Below are 21887 nucleotides of genomic sequence, written 5' to 3' on the forward strand. Positions count from 1 at the left end.
TGGGCCGAGCCTAAAGAGGACCCAGCATCTCAGCAGGCTGACCGTGGGATGGATTCTTCTTATAGACCGGTGGAAACCGTGAGCTATAAACCCCAGTTGTCCAAGTACACTCTAGGGGTGGAGGACGAGGGTGAGGCCGAGGTTGCGGCTCGTGACGAGGATCCGAGGGACATATCATGTGGAGTTTTATGCGGTGGGGATGAGTATTTTTCTGGCACCTTTCTGAGGCTCGCTGGCTGCTCCGGAGGTCCTTCTGGTCCCAGTGCTCCTCAGACATCGAGTCTCCTCTGTGAGGGGTTCCTTCTTGGGGAGCTGGCGGCCGAGGGGGAGGCGCTGGGGGGGGCTGGTTCCCTGGGGTCGCAGCAGACGGACGCGGTGGCTCCAGACAAGGGAGAAGGTTTCCTGCTTCAGAGTTTGGTCCAGACCCCTTCGCCCAGGGGTTACTTCCCTCAGGTCGCTGCTGGGAACGGCGAGACCTGGGGGAAGCAAGACAGTGAGACCTTTACTTTGAAGGGACACACTCTGAACTACTAAACTAAAGAACTTTGTGAGGCATTATCCAAAATCCCACCCATTTAAAAGACCAAGCACTTGATGCCCTTACTAATGAGTTTGTCGGTGATTTTATTGTCATGATTTGAAGAGAAGAAACGCCTCAGTTGTCCATACCTCAATAAACAAGAAATAATGAATATGCAGTTTTGATTTGGAAGTTGCTGACATACTGACAGGTACTGACCAACACATTGGTCGTTAACCACTTTGGGTCTGGTACTGGGAATGTTTGATGCCTGGTCATTCCCTTATGGTTCTACCACTAGAATAACCTCTGACCACACAGAACTGGTAAAATGTCACTGGGGCTTGATCATCTGTTTCTTTGTCATGTACATCTTAGTACTGTGCGCGCTAGGAACAACCATGGTATTTATCTTCGGTTCTGGTATTGGCACCATGTGAGGGTTTAGCCGGCTTAGTCTGTTTTGCTATGATTTTGAATCCAGAATAATTTGAAAAATAGTCATCTTTAAATTATCTCTTGAAAAATGTATTGAGTTATTAAACCTAAGCTTAAACAGTCTACAGTCTGGATCTGTTACCACTTCGTCCCCATGTACCACCTGCTCTAAAAAGCCATTTTAAAACTTCCTGATTGACCCTTTTCACTTCCTCACTGAAGATCTCAACCCGACAACTGTCAAAATGCCCCAAACATAGTACTTGTTGATATTTCAACTGGTTAACACCTTGATTTATATCCCCTCTCAATACGTTAGTTGTGCACGTTTAAATGGTGGGCTAGGGGAAAACCCCCCAAAACAACATCATCCACCACATGTGGGTGTGGGGCGGCAGGGGGTTAGTTGATGATTCAAAGCCCTAACCTACCAGTTTTTCATGAAGAATGAAAACTAAGGTTTTTAGAAGAGTTTTTCAAAAACATTTAAAATGACAACGACATGAGAGTTGCCATTGAGCTTTTATAGTAAGGAATCGAGATATATACTTATGTTTGATATTTCTATGTTCAGTATTGTATAGTTCTAGTTGGGTTTGGAGTTTAGTCATTTGATTATGGACCTGCGACCTGTGGAGTCTGATAAAAAAAATTGACTTTTTGTTTATTCTTGGGCATCTCCTATTTGAACGTGAAGGCTCGCACAGTGTGAGTGTATGACTGTTGAGTGCTGCTGGATTGCTGCTTTCACTTCTGGGGAAGTGAGATGAGCGACAGAGCTCTGAAAGGACGAGCAGAAGCAGCTCCACGAGCAAAAGACTAACATGAGGATTCGTCGAGTTTCAAGTTTCAGACTGTCTGACCAGCCAAACAGCTGAGATGCTGTGGGTGATAACAGCGTGCCTGCGTGAGTAGTCCAGTTTTGGCAAATTCTTTGGCGAGTATGTAATTTAACGGACATTATTTTAGCCGTTTTCATTGGGCAGCGTTGTAGCTTTAAGTCAACTGGGTGAAACCAGAGATCAGTGTCAAAGACCTTCCATTGGCTTCTTCCACATTAAATAGGTAACATTATTTTAGCATCTTAAAACCAACGCCACTTTCGACTTACTTCACCACATTTTAAGAAAATAGCTATGCTTTACTCCACTGCATTTCTAACAGTCATGCTTAAACAGTTAAATATAGATTTCAGCAAAAACGTACCTATCAAACTGCTGATGCTCATCATCGATTCATTAACTCCATATCCTTGTAAATTGCTATGAAATAAGCTATGGTATTTTCTTGTAAATTGTAATCATGATCTGCATGTGGTACATAAGTACTTTCACAGCACTGGATAGGATTAGTACTTTTAATACTTTAAGTATATTTAAGAGCAAGTACTTGTGTACTTTTACTTAATTACGAATGAAAATGTGATACTTTCACTTTTTACAGTCATTTTGTGTCAAGTAAAAGGTCTGAGTACTTATTCCACATTATTATTGCCCAGGAAATCTGCCCATCAGTCTCAAAAACTGTTGCTCATAGTACGCAGCACAGGCCTTATACTGTAGGTGACAATGCGATTGCAACAGAATATCTGACTCCTCAAATAGTATTTTTCTTTTATTTTTCCTATTCCTGTTTTCATTCTGTTATGAATTAGTCATTGGGGGCCATTTAAGAGTGGCATAGTGGAGCGTTCCAGATGACTGATGGCTCCTATGTCCCCGACATGGTACCTCCTCACTGTCCTCACTGCTCTGGCTGCCCATTGCTGTACAGGTGGGTTTTATCCTGTTTATATAGATAATTATTTGACATCCGTACTGCAAATATGTATGAACGTAGGCCCACACAATAGTGTGACATAATAACAACTGACTGAACAAGGTGGTTCATCATCATTGCACACAACTTTGCCCAAGAATTAACGTAAAGGTCCGCTATTTGGAAATTTACCACTCTGCTGAAGCTTCTCATTGTGCTTAAATGCAGTACATTGTGGTGACGGCTTTAGCGTTGAAACAAACCTTAAACCTTCTTTTCACTGTTTAATTCCTGCATTTAAAAACTGCAGCAGAGTGTTATGTTTCTCAACAGTCAAGTGTTCAGTGAGGCTGTGCTATAAACAGTTATGAATCATCAACATTTTGATAAGGATTGGTGTGAAAATAGCAAACCTATCCTCTAAAGCAAACTACATTCACATCTCACCATGAAAGTTCAACGCAGTCATTTTTTTTTGATGTTTCAGGTGATAAATCGTGCGTCATATGGTCCAGCGCTGAGCCTGTGGTGATACGAGGCTCCGGTTTTAAAGTGTTCTGCAGGTTTGAATGCAAGTGTGAAAAAGCCATGTACGTAGGCAACGCCTCAAGCCCACGGAGCCACGGGGTGTTGAATTCCAGCACCTTCTACCTGGACGTGGAGAAGATCGCCGAGCACACGACCTTCAGCTGCAGCTGCAACAGCTGTCGCCGACCCCAGGAGCCGTGTGGTCTAGATGTCCTGGCCGGGTGTGAGTATGGGATAGTCTATGTGGGAAAGAATGTGAAATCTGTCTCATGTGAAGTGGTGGTGGTGGGGGGGTGGGGGGTGCCATCTCTTGTACCTGGATTCAGAGGAGAAGGTCAATGGGAATTTCATCCCTATGTGTTCAATACAGCGATACCATCGGGCTGCATGCTAACTGTGTTAGCGCAATGCATGGCTGCAGAGGGGATCAACTAGCCTAGTTCCTTTGAAGATTTTTCAAATGAAGGACCCACAATTTGACCCCAGTCTGAGCAGATTTTATTGTCAGATATGATTCACTGTCTAAACTTGGATCCAAACGGCACCGTGAGAGACTGCAAATGAATGACTAATATCTTAAATTAATTAATGGTGAAGTTTGGCTATTAATTGTTTTGCTGGAGACCCCCCTGGGACGTCTTGACTGCCCCCTAGGGGTCCCCGGACCCTACATTGACAACCACTGATCTGTTCGAAGTCACACTTGACACTGTAACGTCAACATCTGTGGGTGTGTCAACACCCACCAAAATAAGAGTTTGGTCAGAGGGCTGGGGCTGTGAAAAACAAAATACCAGCACAGCAATCTGCAAAAGCTCACCAACTGCTTGTAGAAAACGATTCATGGAATACAAATCCAGTGTTAGGTTAATATTAAATAATTGGAATCAATTATTATTAAATAATTGGAAGCAGAGATCCGATCAGAGAAATAGAGACAGGTACAGAAAAGCATAGATTGTCAAGAAGAAAATGAAGTTGTTTTTCTTTATAAGACATCAGAGTATGGCTCTTAGTAGGCTATAGGATTTTTGCATTGAGGCTATTCTTAAATACAATACAACCGTTTATTGTGTTAAATGCTATCCAGTTTGTATGTAAACAGTGGGAAGAGGTGAATAACATCAGTAATTCATCTGTTAAGGAAATACTGCTATTTTTTGGAAAGGAATTCAACATGTTTCTGAGATAATTCAGCTGTGAAGTTCAAGCTTGGTTCCTATTTTACCTGATTAGTAATTTTCCTCGTGTTCCTCGCGTCCCGCAGACCCTCCAGCCAAACCTGTCAACTTGAGCTGCGTCCACAGCGTGGTGGACATGGGAGTGGGAGACGTAGTGTGCACTTGGAACGGAGGAAGGAAGACTTACATCCGGAATACCACGGTGCTCCGGTGAGTCGGCAAGGAAAACGAAAGCACTACGATGATCCAATCCGAGCTAAGCTTGATTCCCCGATGTTTTACGCCAGTTTTAGTTGAATTGGTATCTACGGAACATGAGTTCATGGTGTTACTGATGGAACGCCGCGGCTCTTGTGTTCCAGGGTGAACACCACTTCGGGGAACCGGACCACCGGGCCCCTGAGCCATTCAGGGTCCGGTATCGGCTCCAGTTTGGTCTCAGTCAAGTTCAATGTGTCCAAATCCGCCCGGATGATTTCCGTGCGGGTCCAAACCCACAACAAATTGGGATCTGCAGAATCCGACACTTATAACTTCACGCTGAGCGACATTGGTATGAGAGCACTGCGTTGCCAGTATTCCCTTTTTTTAACATTTCTATGAAATGCTTGAGAAACGTTTCCTGTGATATCACACGTGGGTTATCTCTAGAATGCATACGATGGATAAAAACAATTTCCTGGAGGGTTGTTTTCTTGATTTATGTTTCAAACTTAAATATTTTAATTATCTAAAATTCTAAGAATTCCTTAATCAAGATTTTTTTGACCTTGTGAGCTCATTGGGTCTCAGTTAGTTGCATTAAACATGAATAAATCCAATAGTATGTACAACCATAAAAATTAATAAAGGCTAGTTAGGCTAGGCTAGTTGATCCCCTCTGCAGCCATGCATTGCGCTAACACAGTTAGCATGCAGATGGTATCTTGGTTCTGGACATGGATTAAAGTGGTATCGACCTTCTCGTCGGAATCTGGGTACGATGGACAAAAAGCTAAATTCCCAAAAAACTGGAGTATCCTTTAAGCAACGTAACATAATTGAAACGAGACGATTATGTTTGTTTGTTTTTTCCGTAGCTTTTTTGGTGAAGAAGGCGTTTGTGAATCTGAATGTTTTTGGCTCATAATGTACTTTCCAGCCAGTGGGTGATGGTCTGTAAGAGTGAACTCTACATCTCTTATGTCATCCAGCCCTCCAGTAGTCTGATCATTCCTAATAGCCGTTCTTGCTCCACCAGTGATGCCGGCTCCTCCTGTGTTGGTCCCGGCTCACTGCTCCTCCAGGGCCTGTGAGTTCAACGCAGGTCACTCTCTGAGGGATCGGCATCTAGAAGTCCAGTACACAACAGAGGAGCAGGCCTGGAGGACCGTCCCAGACCCAGTAGGTCCTCAGATGTGAGCTTCATGTTGAGACTTTGGTTTCTGATTTTATCCGAAATTCTGTCCGTCTCCTCATGTTTACATCTGTTTCCCCTCGGTGGGAATTCAATAGTATATTTGATTGTGGCAGTTCCTCCTGCCACACGCCACCTGAGTGGCCTTTTTTGGGCCCTCTGGCACAGACACAAAGGCGATGATGTTGCAGACACACCAGTTTATTGTAGCAAGTGGGCTAGGTGTAACAAGCCCAGAGCAGATGGACAGCATGTCATAACAAGGGCTCGTGTGTGTGTGTGTGTGTGTGTGTGTGTGTGTGTGTGTGTGTGTGTGTGTGTGTGTGTGTGTGCGTGTGTCAAACAATAAATCTGAACTGGCTGAGGCAAAAGGTGTACAATACTGCACAGTATAAACTGTTGAGAATACTGAATTTGATCCATTTATCCACAGCACGGGCAGGCGAGCTCCCTGGGTGTCCTCTCTGTCTCCCCACTGGATCCATACAAACTGTACTTGTTCAGGGCCAGAGCCCGGTTCAGCACTGGGCTGTGGAGTCACTGGAGCAGTAGTATCTCCGACTGGACACAGGAAGAAGGTCATTCATATCAGCTTGTTGTTTTGTTTTACTGCATAACGAGCTATGTATTTAAACCAGTGATTCTCAATGTGGGGTCTGGGGACTTCCACGTGCCCTTTAAGGGGTTCCAGGGGGTCCCTAGCAAAATGTTCAATACTTGAACTCTTGAAATTGAACTTAAAATGATGTTAGCACCATAAGAGAATGCACAATAATAACTCCCTAACTACAGTATAGACACTTAACGATATCCTACAACAACAAAAAGGTTTTCTCAGATTGGATCCCGGAGACTAAATCTTGCTTTTAGACAGAACAACAACCAGCCAACGCCTAGCAACAGAGGTCACTGTGGTTCAATAGAGAAAACAGTTCCTTTATTGGACTGTACATAGTAGTGTGTACAGTATCTTGTTTAACGAGAACGTGCATGGAGTGTCACTCTTCTTTCTCACTTTCTCCTCCACATTAGATGTATTCCAGCGTGTGTATATTGCACGTCATACTGTAGATCATAGTTCGTTTAAGCAGCAAAATATTCATGGGAGTTGCTTTAATGCTCCTGAAGCCTTCTTCTTTGAATATATCAATATCAACCAGCAGCTTGTGTGCGTTGCTCAGACAATTGTTTCTGTACCTGCACACACACACACGCACACACACACACACACGCACACACGCACACGTCTCACGCCTCTTTATCGTCCCGTGGAAACCTCAGTCAGACCTCTGGTGCCCCCGGAGCAGTTTGGGGAGGCAGTGGCAGGATACTGCAGGGCTCAAATGTGTTGCTGTTCTCCGAAAATAGTATCTGATGCCATCTTTCCTACCGTGGCAGTATATTTTTGTGTCTCATGTCTCTTCCTGTGTGCTTAAAAGCCACTATACGGTTAGGTGTTAGTTTTAGTTCGTTTTTTGTTTTTTTTTGCTCAGATCCAATTTTATCCCATTTTATCCCACTTTATTTACTTCCCTTTTTCTTGCTTCGGCGAGAGCTTTATTTATTTGTTTATTTGTTTGTTTGTTTGTTTGTTCATTTATTTATTTATTTATTCATTCATTCATTCATTTATAGCAGCAGTTGCCAAATGCAGAGAGATGCGGCCGCCTTCCGCACAATGTGTTTCAGTATCATGGTCTGAGTCACAGCATCTTGAGCATTTGCCGTCAGAGGAAACGGTTTTTAAATCCAAAAGCCTTCGTCTCACACCTGCACCATGAACGGAATGAATTAACAATCATTTCAACCAGGAGCACTGTTGTTGGATGGTTTGATTGATTGATGTTCCTATTGCCTCCATTTTTGGATCAGTTTTCATCAGGTTTTGGTTTGGGGGTCGTCAAGTGAAATGTTTTTGAAAGCTCGTTTAAAGACAGTGGAGTTTGGTCAAAGTGCCGCGCAAAGTGTTTTTGTTTTTTTGTACGCTTTCAAATGTAGAAGATAAAATGACAACGCACAATAAGATTGAATACAGTCTTTAAAAGTTCATGATAAACACAAATAAGCAACAGTACAATGGAGCGCGGGGGTTATGAACCCGACTGTGTTTGTGTTTACAATTGCTCTGTTTATTGAACCGTTGTGTTTCAGCTCCGGACACAGCGCTGGACGTGTGGTTTTCTGAGCCTGGCACTGGATCTGATTCCCTCACTGTTTTCTGGAAGGTAAGGAGCCTCAAACCACACGGAAAATAACTTTTTTTTTTTTTTAATCTCATTTTAGAACCTTTACTTAATACAAAAATCCAGATGCTAATACAGACTTGTCTGTATTTTTGTACCACGTGTTCCTTCAACCTGCTCCACCTCTCTTTTATAAGCACTGAGTTCAACTAAGTGTTTCATTTCGTTTAGTTTCAGGGTTAACTAGCGAGCGTCACTTTTAGATTCGGTTTTCTCTTGCAGTCATTGGCCAAAAATAACATTTTTAGTTTCCCTTTCTGCTCTCGCCGGAGCAGCAAACAGTCACAGCAGGGAGTCGCAGCCTGGAGTTTTATTCTACTTTCTACTTCCATCACTGCATTCAGCTTCATCTATTGTTCATACTAATTGCACGCATGTAGATAATAACTCAACCTGATTTTTTTAAATTTATATATCAAAAAAAAAAAGAACACCATAATGACTGATACATAATCCATTTTCTTCGTGAGACTCGTGAAATGTGTTGTCACAAAGCAGACATTGTGCTACTGTAGCTTTTGCTTAATATCTGACACATTTGATGTGACTCTTGGTCTTGATGATTGTTCGGAACATTTAACAATAGTTTAGTCTGGTATTGCAGTATTAGTACTGGTGAATCCCTACACATCTGACTTAACTTAACAAATATACATCCTGTCAACCTTGTGGCTGTGTGTACGTGCGTGCGCGAGTTCAAGATCAAGAGGTTATTTGTCGCATACGTGTGTCATTGAAGATTTTAACCACAGTTACACATTCAGAGATGGCTGCTTCACTACCCTTGTCTATACAAACTAAAGGTCAACCCATCACCATTGCTGTGGTTTCTCACCCACACACACACACACCTGATGAAGTCATGGTATGAGAAGGTTCTGAAAACCCAGGTCCGACAGACTATCAGTTTACAAGAAATAGAGGAGTTTTTCAGTCTTCACTTCAACACTATTTATTTTTAAAGTTCAAAATTAGTCACGGATTCCGCGACTGCCAAACTCTGAATCCACACGAGGTGGATTTCCTCTTGCCTCTAAAACTGTTCCTGAGAGTGAGCTAGAAAAGATGACAGCTAGGTTACCATGGCAACTAATGCAGCAGGATGGATGGACCACACACATCCATTTTTAACATTCCTCGTTTCTGAAAATATGTTCCTACCTGTCTTACATTTATATCATGGTATAGTCTATTATATTAGTGGGACTCAACATACACAATATGTAGTATACACACAATGCAACAATTGGTCAAACATTTAATTTTTCTTCTATCTGGGGTTCAAAACTCCAAGTTTGTGGACTTCTATCAGTTTAACTACACCTATTATGCAGGAAAGCAACTTGATATACACGGAACGTGCAGATCACTTGAGTTAAAGTGGAAAGGCAATCATTGCAACATTGTAAATTTCAAGCAATCGATTGCCAGGTTGCTTCTCTGTCTCTATTAAGAGCCACAATGTTCCTATTTTAGTATTATTGTGTTTAAATTTGAATTTAAAAAAAAAAGCACCACATTCTATTGATTTGCTTGAGATGAAAGGGTGGTGGCTTCAAAACCATAATAGTAATAATAAATATAGCTGCAGGCAGCAATTAGCGGTGTCCACAAGAGTCGGCCCCTCGTTAAAGTTCAACGGACAAGTGTGCTTTGGCTCTCTGTGTGTGTTGTGACTGCAAAAGTTCATACATTCCGGCCTGGTTCCAGTGTTATTCTATGATCGGGTGGTGTTTGTGGCTGTGGGTGGGTTTCCTGTGCTGCAACTAACGGCAGTTATCATTCTGAAGTACAGCTGCATGGTTAGGGCTGATACGATAATCATGATTATTTTAGTCAATATTGTGATCACGATTATTGATCACGATTATTAATCCATATTCTGGCACAGAATTATTTTATCGCACTTTGTAAATCAACAGAAAACTGAATTCACAATATTAATGTATTTTAGAAAGCCAGAAATAAATAAACTCAAATGTGTGCCATCTTGGTGAGGCTGCGATTGTTGATCACAAACTTCTTCCACATTACTGAAGCGCTGATCTGGATGAAACTTGAACAACGCCATGTTGGAACTGCTCCAAATACATACTGTATCCCACAAATTTTGTCTGTGGGTTCGTCGGATCCATGACATCTATAAAGTTATGAAGTTTTTTTATTTTTGCACATTTTAACTGTACATTTTACACTTTACCATGTGTATATAGATATGTTTGTATATATATTTATATATAAATATGTTTCTTAATAATTATTATATGTTGTATGTAAATATGTTGTATGTAGATTTGGAGTTGTAACAAAAGTAATTTCCCCCTGGGATTATTAAAGTATTTCTGATTCTGATTCTGATTCTGAAGTCAGTCATATCTGCACGTGTCGCCATCTTAGTGATGTCCCGACTGTTGAGCAATCACTAGGACTGCAATGATATCATGTGTAGGTGTATGTGCCGTCATTTACGCATGTGCGCACATTACGGCAATGATAAAAAATATATTTTTTCCTAAATTATTCCACAATAATCGACCGATCTGGATCAAACTCGGACAATGGTGCGTCAGAACTGCCCCGAATACACATTTTATTAATAGGCCTCCCACCTCTTCGGGGCTGGACCCCTAATGAAAATACGAACCTTGCCCTAAATGCGTCTCCACCTCCAGAAACTGAGACACCGCGAGGCCCGAGGGAAGGTTCTGGAGTACGTGGTCTGGGTCCACGACCCTGAGACGGGGGCGGTAAACGTGACCGCTGATGCCAACGCCACCTGGATGACGGTGCGGTGGTGTGCCTCCTGCCGGGTTACTGTGTCAGCACGGAACTCTGGAGGCCTTTCTCCCCCCGCTCTGCTCCCCAGTCTGACCACCTCTGGTAGGATGCTTCAACCACTAAAGGACTGGTTTGGGCTTATGTCCAAAGAGTACTCTGTTGAAAACAACTTAAACCAGACTTGCAGCAGTTAGTGAGTTTGAAGACTGTGTTGTAATGCATTATGTCATAATAACATTTATAATAACGTACAAAAATATATAATAATAACCGATTGTAGATACTAGAATATATACGTATATAATACACACTCTCTACTGGTCAAAAGTTATAGAACACCCCAAATTTTCCAGTTATTATTGAAATTTACGCAGCTTCATGTCTCAATGTACTCTGAAATTAAAGCATAGAACGAATGAACAATTGGAGAAAAATAAATAATGGAATCATTTTATTGAACAAAATTGTATCTACATTTTAACTCCTCAAAGTAGCCACCTTTTGTAGACATAACAGCCTCATTCTTTCTACAATGAAAGGGAAAGTTCTTCCCAACACTGTTGCATTAGTTCCCACATATATATTGCACATATGTAGGTTGCTTTGCTTTCACCCTTCTGTCCATTTCATCCCAGCGTAGAACAACCCTGCATGATGAACCCTCCGAAGACTTCAAACTTTGTTCTGTACTGTACTGAGTGACACTCGGGCTTTCTTTGAATTAATCTGAAGGAAAGAACTGCACTTTTAAGGATTATAACAGTCTTCCTTTGTTAATTGCCTTTTTCTCGCCATTATGACCATAATATACCACTTCCTGAGGTGCAATAATGTCCAAATAATGCTTCAGAGGGAGTCTGTTCCAACACTGCTATTATACAGACAGAGACACCTGTAGGAATTGTTTGCATCAAATTTCAAGGCTTCATTTACTTCCAATGCTGCAGAACAGCTGTAAGTTGTTAACCCATAACTTGTTCCCAGAAAAAAAAATCCCTATTTTAGTTACTCAGAAATGTACATTATTTTTCAGTGTTTGGTAAACTAAACTTTATTTTTAACCTCTGGCAGTTTCCCGCTTACCTTCGTACCATTTCAGGTTATTCACTGGAGTTGAACTGCTTAAATTTTAATAGAAACTGGAAAAATGGGGGTGTTCTAAAACTTTTTAGAACAGGGTTAGGGTTAGGTTTGGTAAATGCTATCTCGATGATCCCCCCTACCCGGTCCTTTTACCTGTTTACTTTATTGAATAGGAGAGATGATTTGTCCAAAGCTAAGTCAAAAGTGTTAAAAATTGAGTCTCTGCAGAAACCCTGGTGATAATTATAATAACTATTGCTATTAATTTGGTTATATACTTCCTCTATTCCCTTTTTAAAACGCCATTTGTCGACGCCTTTCCTCAGCCCCGCCCCCTCAGGATGTGCGCGTCATCACACATAACAACAGTGTCGCCCTCTCCTGGAGGACCCCGGGCCCTGAAGGCCTGATCACTGGGTGCGTGGTGGAGTGGCACCCACAGGACCCAAAGCGGGAGGAGCTGCACTGGGTGCGGCTGGACAGGAACCAGAGCCGCGCCCTCATCACTGGTACAAACACATTAACACTGTGCACAGGCCCTTAAAAAGTCTTAAAATGTCTTTCATTCAGTTTCCCAAATATTAGGCCTTAATCAGATTTATTGGCCAAGTATGCTGCACTCTCAATAAAGGTACATATAGATGAATACATAGATAAATATGGAATATTTCTCGTGGGTGAATGTTTACAGGTGTGTGGTGAGAACAACACATTGATTATTCTGGACACAGGTGTTGGAGTGAAATGGCACGTGGGAGTCTTTAAATGGTATAAAATTAAAAGTAGAATCAAAAAATAATTCATAAATAATTTCAACATTTTGTTTGGTTTATCCTTTTTTTTTTTTTCAAGGTCAGTCTCAAAATTAGATATCCAAAAAATAATTCCTAAACTTCATTAAAAAGTATAAAATGTAATTCCTGACATAGAAGTTATACCAAATAGCCAAATATAGTCCCTATGTCATCAACTTATATAATTTTATTAAAGCTAAACATCTTTTGAAATGTATTTATTTTTTGTTAGCCGATAATTATCCCTCTTTAGCTGCTTTGAACCTGTTTAACTGCAAATATAAATATCACACTATATCATATAGTATCATATAGTCATCATAAATATCACACTGATCCCTAGCAGGACTTGGAGTCCAGCAGATGGAAGAGACGGATGGAAGATCATTATTCTCATGTTGTTTTACCCACAAGTCTGTGACTTTCGACTTGATCACATTTTTTAATCTTCCGTTTTTTTTAATAAAAATCTTCATGTATCTGGTTTCTCTCCTCGCCTTCCCTCTTCTCCTGTGCAGATTTGGAGCCGTACGAGTGCTATGAGGGAGTGTTGTACGTCTTCTATAAATACTCTGTCGGCAGGACACGGTTTACAGGCGTCAGCTCTCTGGAGTCAGGTGAGAGCCCTCATTTATTTAAGATGTTAAAACTGAAGCAATATGTTGTATGGTCACATCACTAGGGATTATATGAAAGACGTACCGCTCTCTGGTGAAACACATCAATCCTGCGCTGCACGTTTCTTCACAAATGGGATTAAATCGGCGTAAGTGAGCGTCATCTGCTGGTCGAAAAATGGATACGGGATTAGTACCGCACCTTTTAGTGGCTCTGGTCCAATCCCCTAACCTGGAGCCATGTTTCACTGGCTCTGCAGAGTACGTCTGGTCACCCTCCCATTCAAACAGATAATCCACCCGACCTCGCCAGGGTCGGATCAGTCACAACCGTTTATCTAAAATGAGGCGGGTTCGATACGATGACGATGGGGAGGAGTGCCGTTGAGGCACCTTACCAAGATGGCTGCCGCTGACGTGGAACGGTCTGTTGTATCCACTGTCCTGACAGGATTAAACAAACTGGATGGTATATTTTCTCTGAAACGCTTTTGTTGATAAGAAAGATGTATTTACCAACTCACTCGCTCAGTGTACGTCACATGTTTCGTTGCACCGATTGATTGTGGGTCTATCTAATTGCTTCCAGAGACATTTTGGTGTGCGCCCGTTGATAACGCCCCTTGGAAAGCGAAAATGAACCGAGAGATTCCAGACTAATACGCATTTGCAAATAGGTCTGACAATGCAAGGCTTCCAATCCCCACCAACTGTCCCATATTGACTGAGGGGGCACTGTGAAGCCACGCCCCCTTCTGGGCAAGTTCAAGTTCAAGAGGATATTTGTCACAGTCATATACCTATGGTCATACATAAATGCATTGAAATGTCTTGACACCAGGTGTTTACGCACAATAAGCTCTAAAACTATATTTCCAAACTGCACAGTGGGTGGAATGGGCATCAAACCAGAGGGTGAAACTACTCTGGAAGCAATTCAACGTCATGATTTTAATTGCAGATAACTTGGAAAGAGTGTTTGTCATAACCCCGTACCTTGTATCCTTGTTTTATGATGTAAATGGACCATATTAATGTAAAAGAATCTACTGATCAATACAAAAGATATGAAAGATATAAAAGAGTATAAAAATAATCATTCAGTTCATTCACATTCAGCCCTGCACAAAGTCAGGATGGAGCCTTTCTACCATTTAGTTTTTCCACATCTGTTCGGACCAACAGTCTTTTGCTCTTTGGGTTTTCAGCTCCGATAGGGGTTCCGTCCATCAAAGAGCAAGTGGAGGGTGACGGCGTGACGGTGTCGTGGACAGCGGTTCCCAGGGGTCAGCGCCGAGGCTGCATCAGCGATTACACCATCTACATCCAGAACAACAGGAAGTCCAACGACACACATGTTTGTGAGTAGAGCATCGCACAACACATAGTGGGAGATGAACGGCTGCTGGATATCAGCTCGATAGCAGGATACACACCAAACAGAGTCAAAGACCCATATAACTATAAACTTACACAAAAAAAAGGAGCCCATGTTTTAGACAAGATATCCAAATATTTCAGATGCCTGTTATGGAGAGCAACAGATTATTCTCCACTATTTCAAAAGACTAGAAAATTAAAATAATTCAAGAGCAGTATTTTCCTGAGGATTGACAGTAACAGTGACAGTGACCGACATTTTTAGAACTGCTTGGAAACTAATAACTCAAGAGAAATAATGATGGAAGATCAAGTCACGTTTATAAGCAAGTGTTGTATAAAGAATCCATCATGGAGGAATGATCGCTATCCTCCATGGTCTAAATTGACGTTGACTCAAAACTGAAAGAGTAATGTTTATTATACTATTGATGCTTATAAAGTGAAGCACTTTGAGTTGCATGTTGTGCATGAAAGCTAGTTTACAAACTCATATTATGAGTCAATTGTTTTGTAGTGACCCCAAACTACAACTCTCTTATGAAAACAAAGGAGCGATCAGTACTCGGTTTCGATCGATGGGTCAGATCAATCAGCGGCCTCTGTGTTTTCAGATCACATCCCAGCGTCGGAGGAGAGACGCTTCCGGGTCTCCAACCTTCCTTCTTCCTCCTACAACCTGTGGATGACGGCGTGGACGGCCCAGGGGGAGGGACCGCCCAGTGTCACCATCAAGTTCATCATCCAACGTGAGAAACTTCATCCACATTGAGAGCAACTATCAGGGTTTTTTTTGTTTTTTTTTTAACAGTTTTGGCCGTATGGAGAAGATGGTTGGAAAAAAAATAAGAGTAAACTTTTTTTTAGAGGCAGAATGGGCAAAACTACAGGAAACGTGTTTGTAGCCGGCTGGCTTTGCAGAATGATGGAGGGAGACAGTTGGCCGGGTTTTATTCAGGTGTGGAAATAACGATAATAGTAATAAAGATGTTGTCCCAGCGCCAGTCAGTGAGAACTCCCTCAGGCTCTCACTGAAAAACAAACAGACTTTAAGAAACCTCTCCCCAGCCGCCGTCAATGTGGGATGCAGGGAGAGCCAGCCTATGGCTCGACCCCCACTCTGCCACACTGTGAAGTTCGTCGGTAAAACCCCCCCCCCCCCCCAAAAAAAACGAAGCCAGTGATGTCACAGTAGCAGGGTGGTGGTCAGCCTTTAGTGTCACAGATATTTATGATGGTGAAGTGCTGCGTTACTTATTTAGAATTGTAAGAGTTTTTACAAAAAATAAAGTCCCACACCGATGGGTGTGATGCGGGTTTTGTTTCGCTCGAGTAGAAAAAGAAGGAAAATAAATCTTAAAAAAAAAACACCACCATCACTTTTTTTCTATCCGGCTCTGCAGCCCGTCTAAACGGATGCTTACATTCCATTCAAGTAGGAAACTCTGAAATAAAAACACTCTGAGCATCTCTTGCCACGTAACCGCTCACTGGAAGCGCTAGCTCCAGCCCCTCTCTCCCCGTTACGTCACATGCGCGGGCAACACAACTATCTCCCGGTGAAATGTGGCTATTTCCTGTATCCCAGTTTTACAATAGTGATAAAAGTCAATTTATTTGTACTTTCTGAACATTCCAGTGGAGAGCCAGGCGCTGCTGCTGGTGTTGGCCGCCATCCTCCTGGCCGTGGCCGTCCTGTGTGTGTTCAAGGTCCTATCTCTGCACCACAGGTGAGGAGCGCGGGGAGTCGGTTCTTGACGAGTCGTTCTACTTTCCAACGCACTGCACTGTGAGCGAGATGACGGCGCACACAGGAATCCTGCCAAATACATGTATTTGTGGAATTCAAAGTGTAAATCAGTCACATTCAATATCAATTACGTGAAATGCCTCCCCCCCCCCCCCGCAATAGTTCCATACCAAGTTATTATTTTCAGTTTGTGAGTTACAGCTTCTCTCGCTCGCCCAATCACTAAATTGAAACTTTAAGCCGCTTGATGAGCTTGTGGCTGAAATGTTTGCGGCTGTTCTCGTTCGCAAATGGTGATTCAGTCTCGGTGAATGTGTCTGCCTGTGGGTACAGTCATATAAAAGATTTGAGTCGTGCGTCGCTACAGCCAAAACTCAACAGTCCTTGGAAAGAGAGAGAGCAACAATCATGTGTTGAACCCCTTGAGGTCGCTCCCATTTCTGTGGCACTGTGATAAGGGCTGACATCAGATAAATCCACCAGGAGGCCGCAGATAACGTGTCTTTTTGTTCTAACAGCATCTTCCCAGACGTTATAGACCCAGGCAACAGCAAATGGGCAAGGGAGTACGTCGATGAAAAGGTAAGCAGTTCTCAAAAACATCCGTTCGTTTACACGCCTTTGAATAAGCCGGGTTAAACCAGAAATAGGCGCAAGCGCGACCTGATGAACAGGCCTGGATTTCTCCTCAATTATTCCATTTATTGCGGCATGTTGCACCTTAACCCAGATATGATCGTTGCCGTAAACTGCCGCGAGTTATTTCGGCAGATAAACATCAGGCACCATGGCAACCGCCACTAACCGCATGCACTTTTGGTCAGAAAGTGAAACTCCGGCAGTAGATGGGGGTTTTTCCCGACTGGTGACAATCCCATCAATAGCTTGACTCCGCCGTGTTAACTTGTGTTTTTCAGTACAGTGGTACTTTGATATACAAGTTTAATTCTTTCCGTGACAGAGCTCGTAATTCAATCTGCTCGTATAGCAAATCAATTTTCCCCATTGAAATGAATTGAAATGGCATTAATCCGTTCCAGCCCCCAAAAAAACACCCCAATTTTTTTCTGTTACGTGTTTTTTTTAAAAAGAAAAATGTATTTATAAATAACAAATATTGTATTAAAACATAATAAAACATAATAAAAGAGAATGTGTAGATCATTTTTGCCTTCTCGCAGATGATACCCTCCGTCCTGCGAGCTGCTTCTCCGTCAACCACACCAACAGCAGATTCTCCATCTTTTCATGGACAGCGGTCTGCAGCCTAGACATTATTTTAAAGCCCTTGGCTGGCGTAACACCCTTTATCGTCTCCTTCTGCTTCAGTATGGTACAAATGGTAGAAGTACTACGCTCGTACTGTCTCGCCAATTCCATCACACGCACACCTCGCTCATGTTTTTCTATTATTTTGTGCTTTAAGTCAATGGACATCATCTCCTTCTTCTTCTCAGCACTTACTTTTTTCGGACCCATGGTTCGAAATTTTTTTTTTGGCAAAATAACTGCACAAAAAGCACAAAACGCGAGCACAAAACACAAAAGTAATGCTTTCACGCTCAGGTAACCACGTGAAGTGAAGGAGTGAGACGCGGGATGTGGCCGCATTCGCTCGCCGCGCCGACCAGCGGCGGTGCACCTGAAGCTCGCTCCTCGTAACTCACATTTTTGCTCGCAAATCAATACAAAGAAAATCGACGGAACGACGGCTCGTAACTCGGAAAACTCATATGTTCGTGCGCTCGTAACTCAAGGTACCACTGTATTTCGATTATTCCAAACACCTTAATCACAGTGACTACCTCTGTTTCCCAGTAGAACAGTTCCTTCTCTAGAGCTTCGTGGAGCAAATGCAGGGGGTCCTCAGCAAAATGATTGCATTTGTTTATTCATTGTTGTTGGACATCATTTAGTTCAAACATCCATAACGGTCTCTACCATAGTTGGGGAGATACATAAAAAAAAAAAATCATCAAAATTGTTCTTATTGCACATTCTTTAACGGCACTAATGTCTTAAATACAATAAGGAAGTTTTAATCATTTTGCTGGGAACCTCTGGAGGCTCCCAGACCAGTCGTTGAGAACCACTGCTTTGACGCATCTCGTTCAACCTATAAATCTCCCTCTGCAGCTGAGTGACTCGACCTCAGTGCTGGAGGAGGAGGAGGAGGAGGAGGAGGAGGAGCCTGTTGTCCTAGATGTGGAGGAGTTGCCAGAGGAGGATGCCACACCCTACAGCGAGGCGTCATCATCGCTCCTCTGTGAGCCCAGCCCGGGCTACGCCTGCACCGCCTACATCCAGAGCTGCTCGCACGACTCGGACAGCTCCCGGGACACCAGCACCACGGTGGGCTACATCTCCTCGCACAGCCCGGAGGAGAACGGAGCGGAGGAGGAGGAGGAGTACGAGGAAGAGTACAACCACATGTTTGAAATGTTACACACTGGGGCGGGGCTGACGCTGGACGCCGTCAAGATCGACTGCAGAGACCTATGGCTGAATTGGTAACGCCTGGAGCAAAGGTGTAGGGCGGTTGAGGGACTTGGGACCACACTGAGTAAAAAACTGTACATAATATATATTTTTAGTAAATAAAGGAACATAAAGTAAATGTAAGTGATTATGGTTTAATTTTATGTTCTAGTGTCTTGTGTTTATTTTTTAAATATGGTGAGTTTTTAAAAACAATCCCCAATGTAAACTCCCAATGTATTGGGAGTATTCTCTGGGATACCAAGATCTGTCCCGGTGAAATTAGTTGAAAATTGGTTTAGTTTTGCACCATGTATATTTTGCATATTTTCTTGGGGTAAACTGTGATGCGCATTCACTATCATTTGCACTATTACACCTCATTTTAGGGCAGACATTAACTGCAAAGATTAGCGCAATTGATTCGAATTGTGAGTTGCAGACCAAGGCAGAAAAAATACACCAATACATATTCTATACAGTTGTCTCAAAAGCTACTGGCCAGATATGGTAGACGTACAGCGGGGGCAATAAGTATTGAACACGTCAACATTTTTCTCAGTAAATGTATTTCTGGGGCTATTGACATGAAATTTTCACCAGATGTCAGTAACAACCCAAGTAAGCCACACATACAAAAACATATGTCCATAAATGACGTTATGTGTAATAAAGTGGAATGAAACAGGGAATACATATTGATCACATGAAGAATAGGAGGTGCAAAAAGGCACAAGAAGCCAAGAAACCAGCTGAAATCTGTCAGTATTGAGGTAGCAATCCTGCCCCCTATCAGTTCAAATTAATATCAGATGGTTTAGTCCTCATTGATGGCCTATAAAAAGGTTTGTCATTACCATGGTGTCACACAAGAAGCAGCTCATGATGGGTAAAACCAAAGAGCGCTCTCAAGACCGTCGCAACCTTATTGTCGCAAAACATGCTGACGGCATTGGATACAGACGTATTTCTAAACTTCTGAATGTTCCAGTGAGAACCATTGGGGCCATTATCTGGAAGTGGAAAGAACATCATTTCACCATCAACCAGGTGCTCCTCACAAGATTTCTGACAGAGGAGTCAAACGAATAATTAGAAGTGTTGTCCAAGAACCAAGGAGCACTCGCAGAGAGCTTCAGAAAGACCTGAAATTAGCAGGAACAGTTGTTTCAAAGAAAACAATAAGTAATGCATTCAACCGCCATGGCCTCTATGCACGCTCACCGCGCAAGACACCATTGCTGAAGAAAAAGCATGTTGAGGCTCGTTTAAAGTTTGCTGCACAACATTTGGACAAGCCAATGAAATACTGGGATAAAAGTCTGGTCAGATGAGATCAAATTTGAACTTTTTGGATGTCATAGCACACACCATGTTTGGAGGAGAAATGGCACTGCACATCACCCTAAAAACACCATAGCAACAGTGAAGTTTGGAGGTGGAAACATCATGGTGTGGGGCTGTTTTTCAGCATATGATACTGGCAGACTTCACATAATTGAAGGAAGGATGAATGGAGAAATGCCGCGAGACATTCTTGATAAGAACCTGCTGCCATCTACCAGGATGCTGAAGATGAAACGAGGGCGGACGTTTCAGCAAGACAATGATCCCAAACACACGACCAAGGAAACTCGCCGTTGCTTTCAGAGAAAGAAACAAAAGCTTGTAGAATGGCCCAGTCAATCACCTGACTTGAATCCAATTGAAAATCCATGGAAAGAACTGAAGATCAGAGTTCACAGAAGAGGCTTGCGGAACCTTCAGGATTTGAAGGCAGATTGTGTGGAAGAATGGACAAAAATCCCACCTGAGCAATGCATGCGACTAGTTACAGGAGGCGTCTTGAAGCTGTCATTACCAACAAAGTATTAAATACATTTCAGCAAGCGTGTTCAATACTTTATCTCTGTTTCGTACCACTTTATTACACAACGTAATTTATAGACATATATGTTTTGCTTCATTTGTATGTGTGGATTACTTGGGTTGTTACCGACATCTGGTGAAAATTTCATGTCAATAGCCCCATCAGAAATATATTTCCTGAGAAATGTTGTGTTCAATACTTATTGTGCCCGCTGTATATAAACTGGAACATACCTTCAATGCCATTTATACACATCAATTGCTTTCACCTTGCTATTTTAAATGAGTCTTACTAATGTTTTCACATTAGTCATGCACTTATTGATATGGCGACTCAATGCAAATTTTATTTTAAATGTTTAGTCATTTTGGGTGTGATGTTCTGACCAGTGCACACAGCAGCAGGCAATGGTTTAAGAATTGGATATGGGCCTGACTTTTCCAGTTCATAGAATCTCATTCCTATATTTTTGACAATTTCTATTTTTCAGCTACTTGTGTATTTGGCCATTAAAATTTTTATTTTGACTTGACTTATTCTATTTCTTCCCCAAGAGATTTAAATACTAATAGCTGCTTCTGGCATTTGGTCTCTGGATTTTCTTTCCCAGTGATAAAGGGTCATCTTATCAAATTATCCTCCCAATTTCTAATGTTTAGAAATCACATTTGATTGCATTTGTAATTTTCTAGCCAAAATATAATTAAAATGAGTCATTGTATAATAGCTTATTTAAAAATTATATAGGTATGTATTCTCGGTCTCAAATACAGCATGTAATTTCCAACCTGAAATGGTACAACACTTAAAAGAAGAATGGTAAAGCAGCGGTACGATTTGCAAAGCTGGAGTTCAAACCTTACCTTGGGTTACCATCAGCCCAGTTTCTCTCACAGCTCAGTGCGACAGTAAGCCTGGACAGGAGAAGCAGGTTTAGGAAAACTGTATAAACAGCTCATTTTGTGACTATCGCTACACACAACGACAAACCATACCGATCGATCCGATGGCCCAGGATCCTAAACTTCAGATCCTGAAACCAGAGGGAAGACATGTCGACCAAAATATTTCCA

General features: G+C 42.1%; 1 protein-coding gene across 1 annotated transcript; it reads left to right on the forward strand.

Moving 5' to 3' along the window:
- Nucleotides 1-2654: 2654 nt before the first annotated feature.
- Nucleotides 2655-18980, forward strand: il12rb2 (interleukin 12 receptor, beta 2a; the record flags this gene model as incomplete). The annotated part of the gene is made up of 15 exons (XM_080024490.1): nucleotides 2655-2731; nucleotides 3232-3467; nucleotides 4512-4635; nucleotides 4788-4978; nucleotides 5666-5808; nucleotides 6255-6399; nucleotides 7973-8046; nucleotides 10737-10944; nucleotides 12252-12434; nucleotides 13238-13336; nucleotides 14545-14697; nucleotides 15331-15465; nucleotides 16356-16446; nucleotides 16985-17048; nucleotides 18603-18980. The coding sequence occupies 15 exons, from the start codon at nucleotides 2655-2657 to the stop codon at nucleotides 18978-18980; spliced, it is 2301 nt and encodes a 766-aa protein (XP_079880616.1).
- Between the last annotated feature and the right edge of the window lie 2907 nt (nucleotides 18981-21887).

The sequence above is a fragment of the Zeus faber genome (genome assembly GCF_960531495.2).
Source record: "Zeus faber genome assembly, chromosome: 1".
Classification (NCBI taxonomy): Eukaryota; Metazoa; Chordata; class Actinopteri; order Zeiformes; family Zeidae; genus Zeus; species Zeus faber.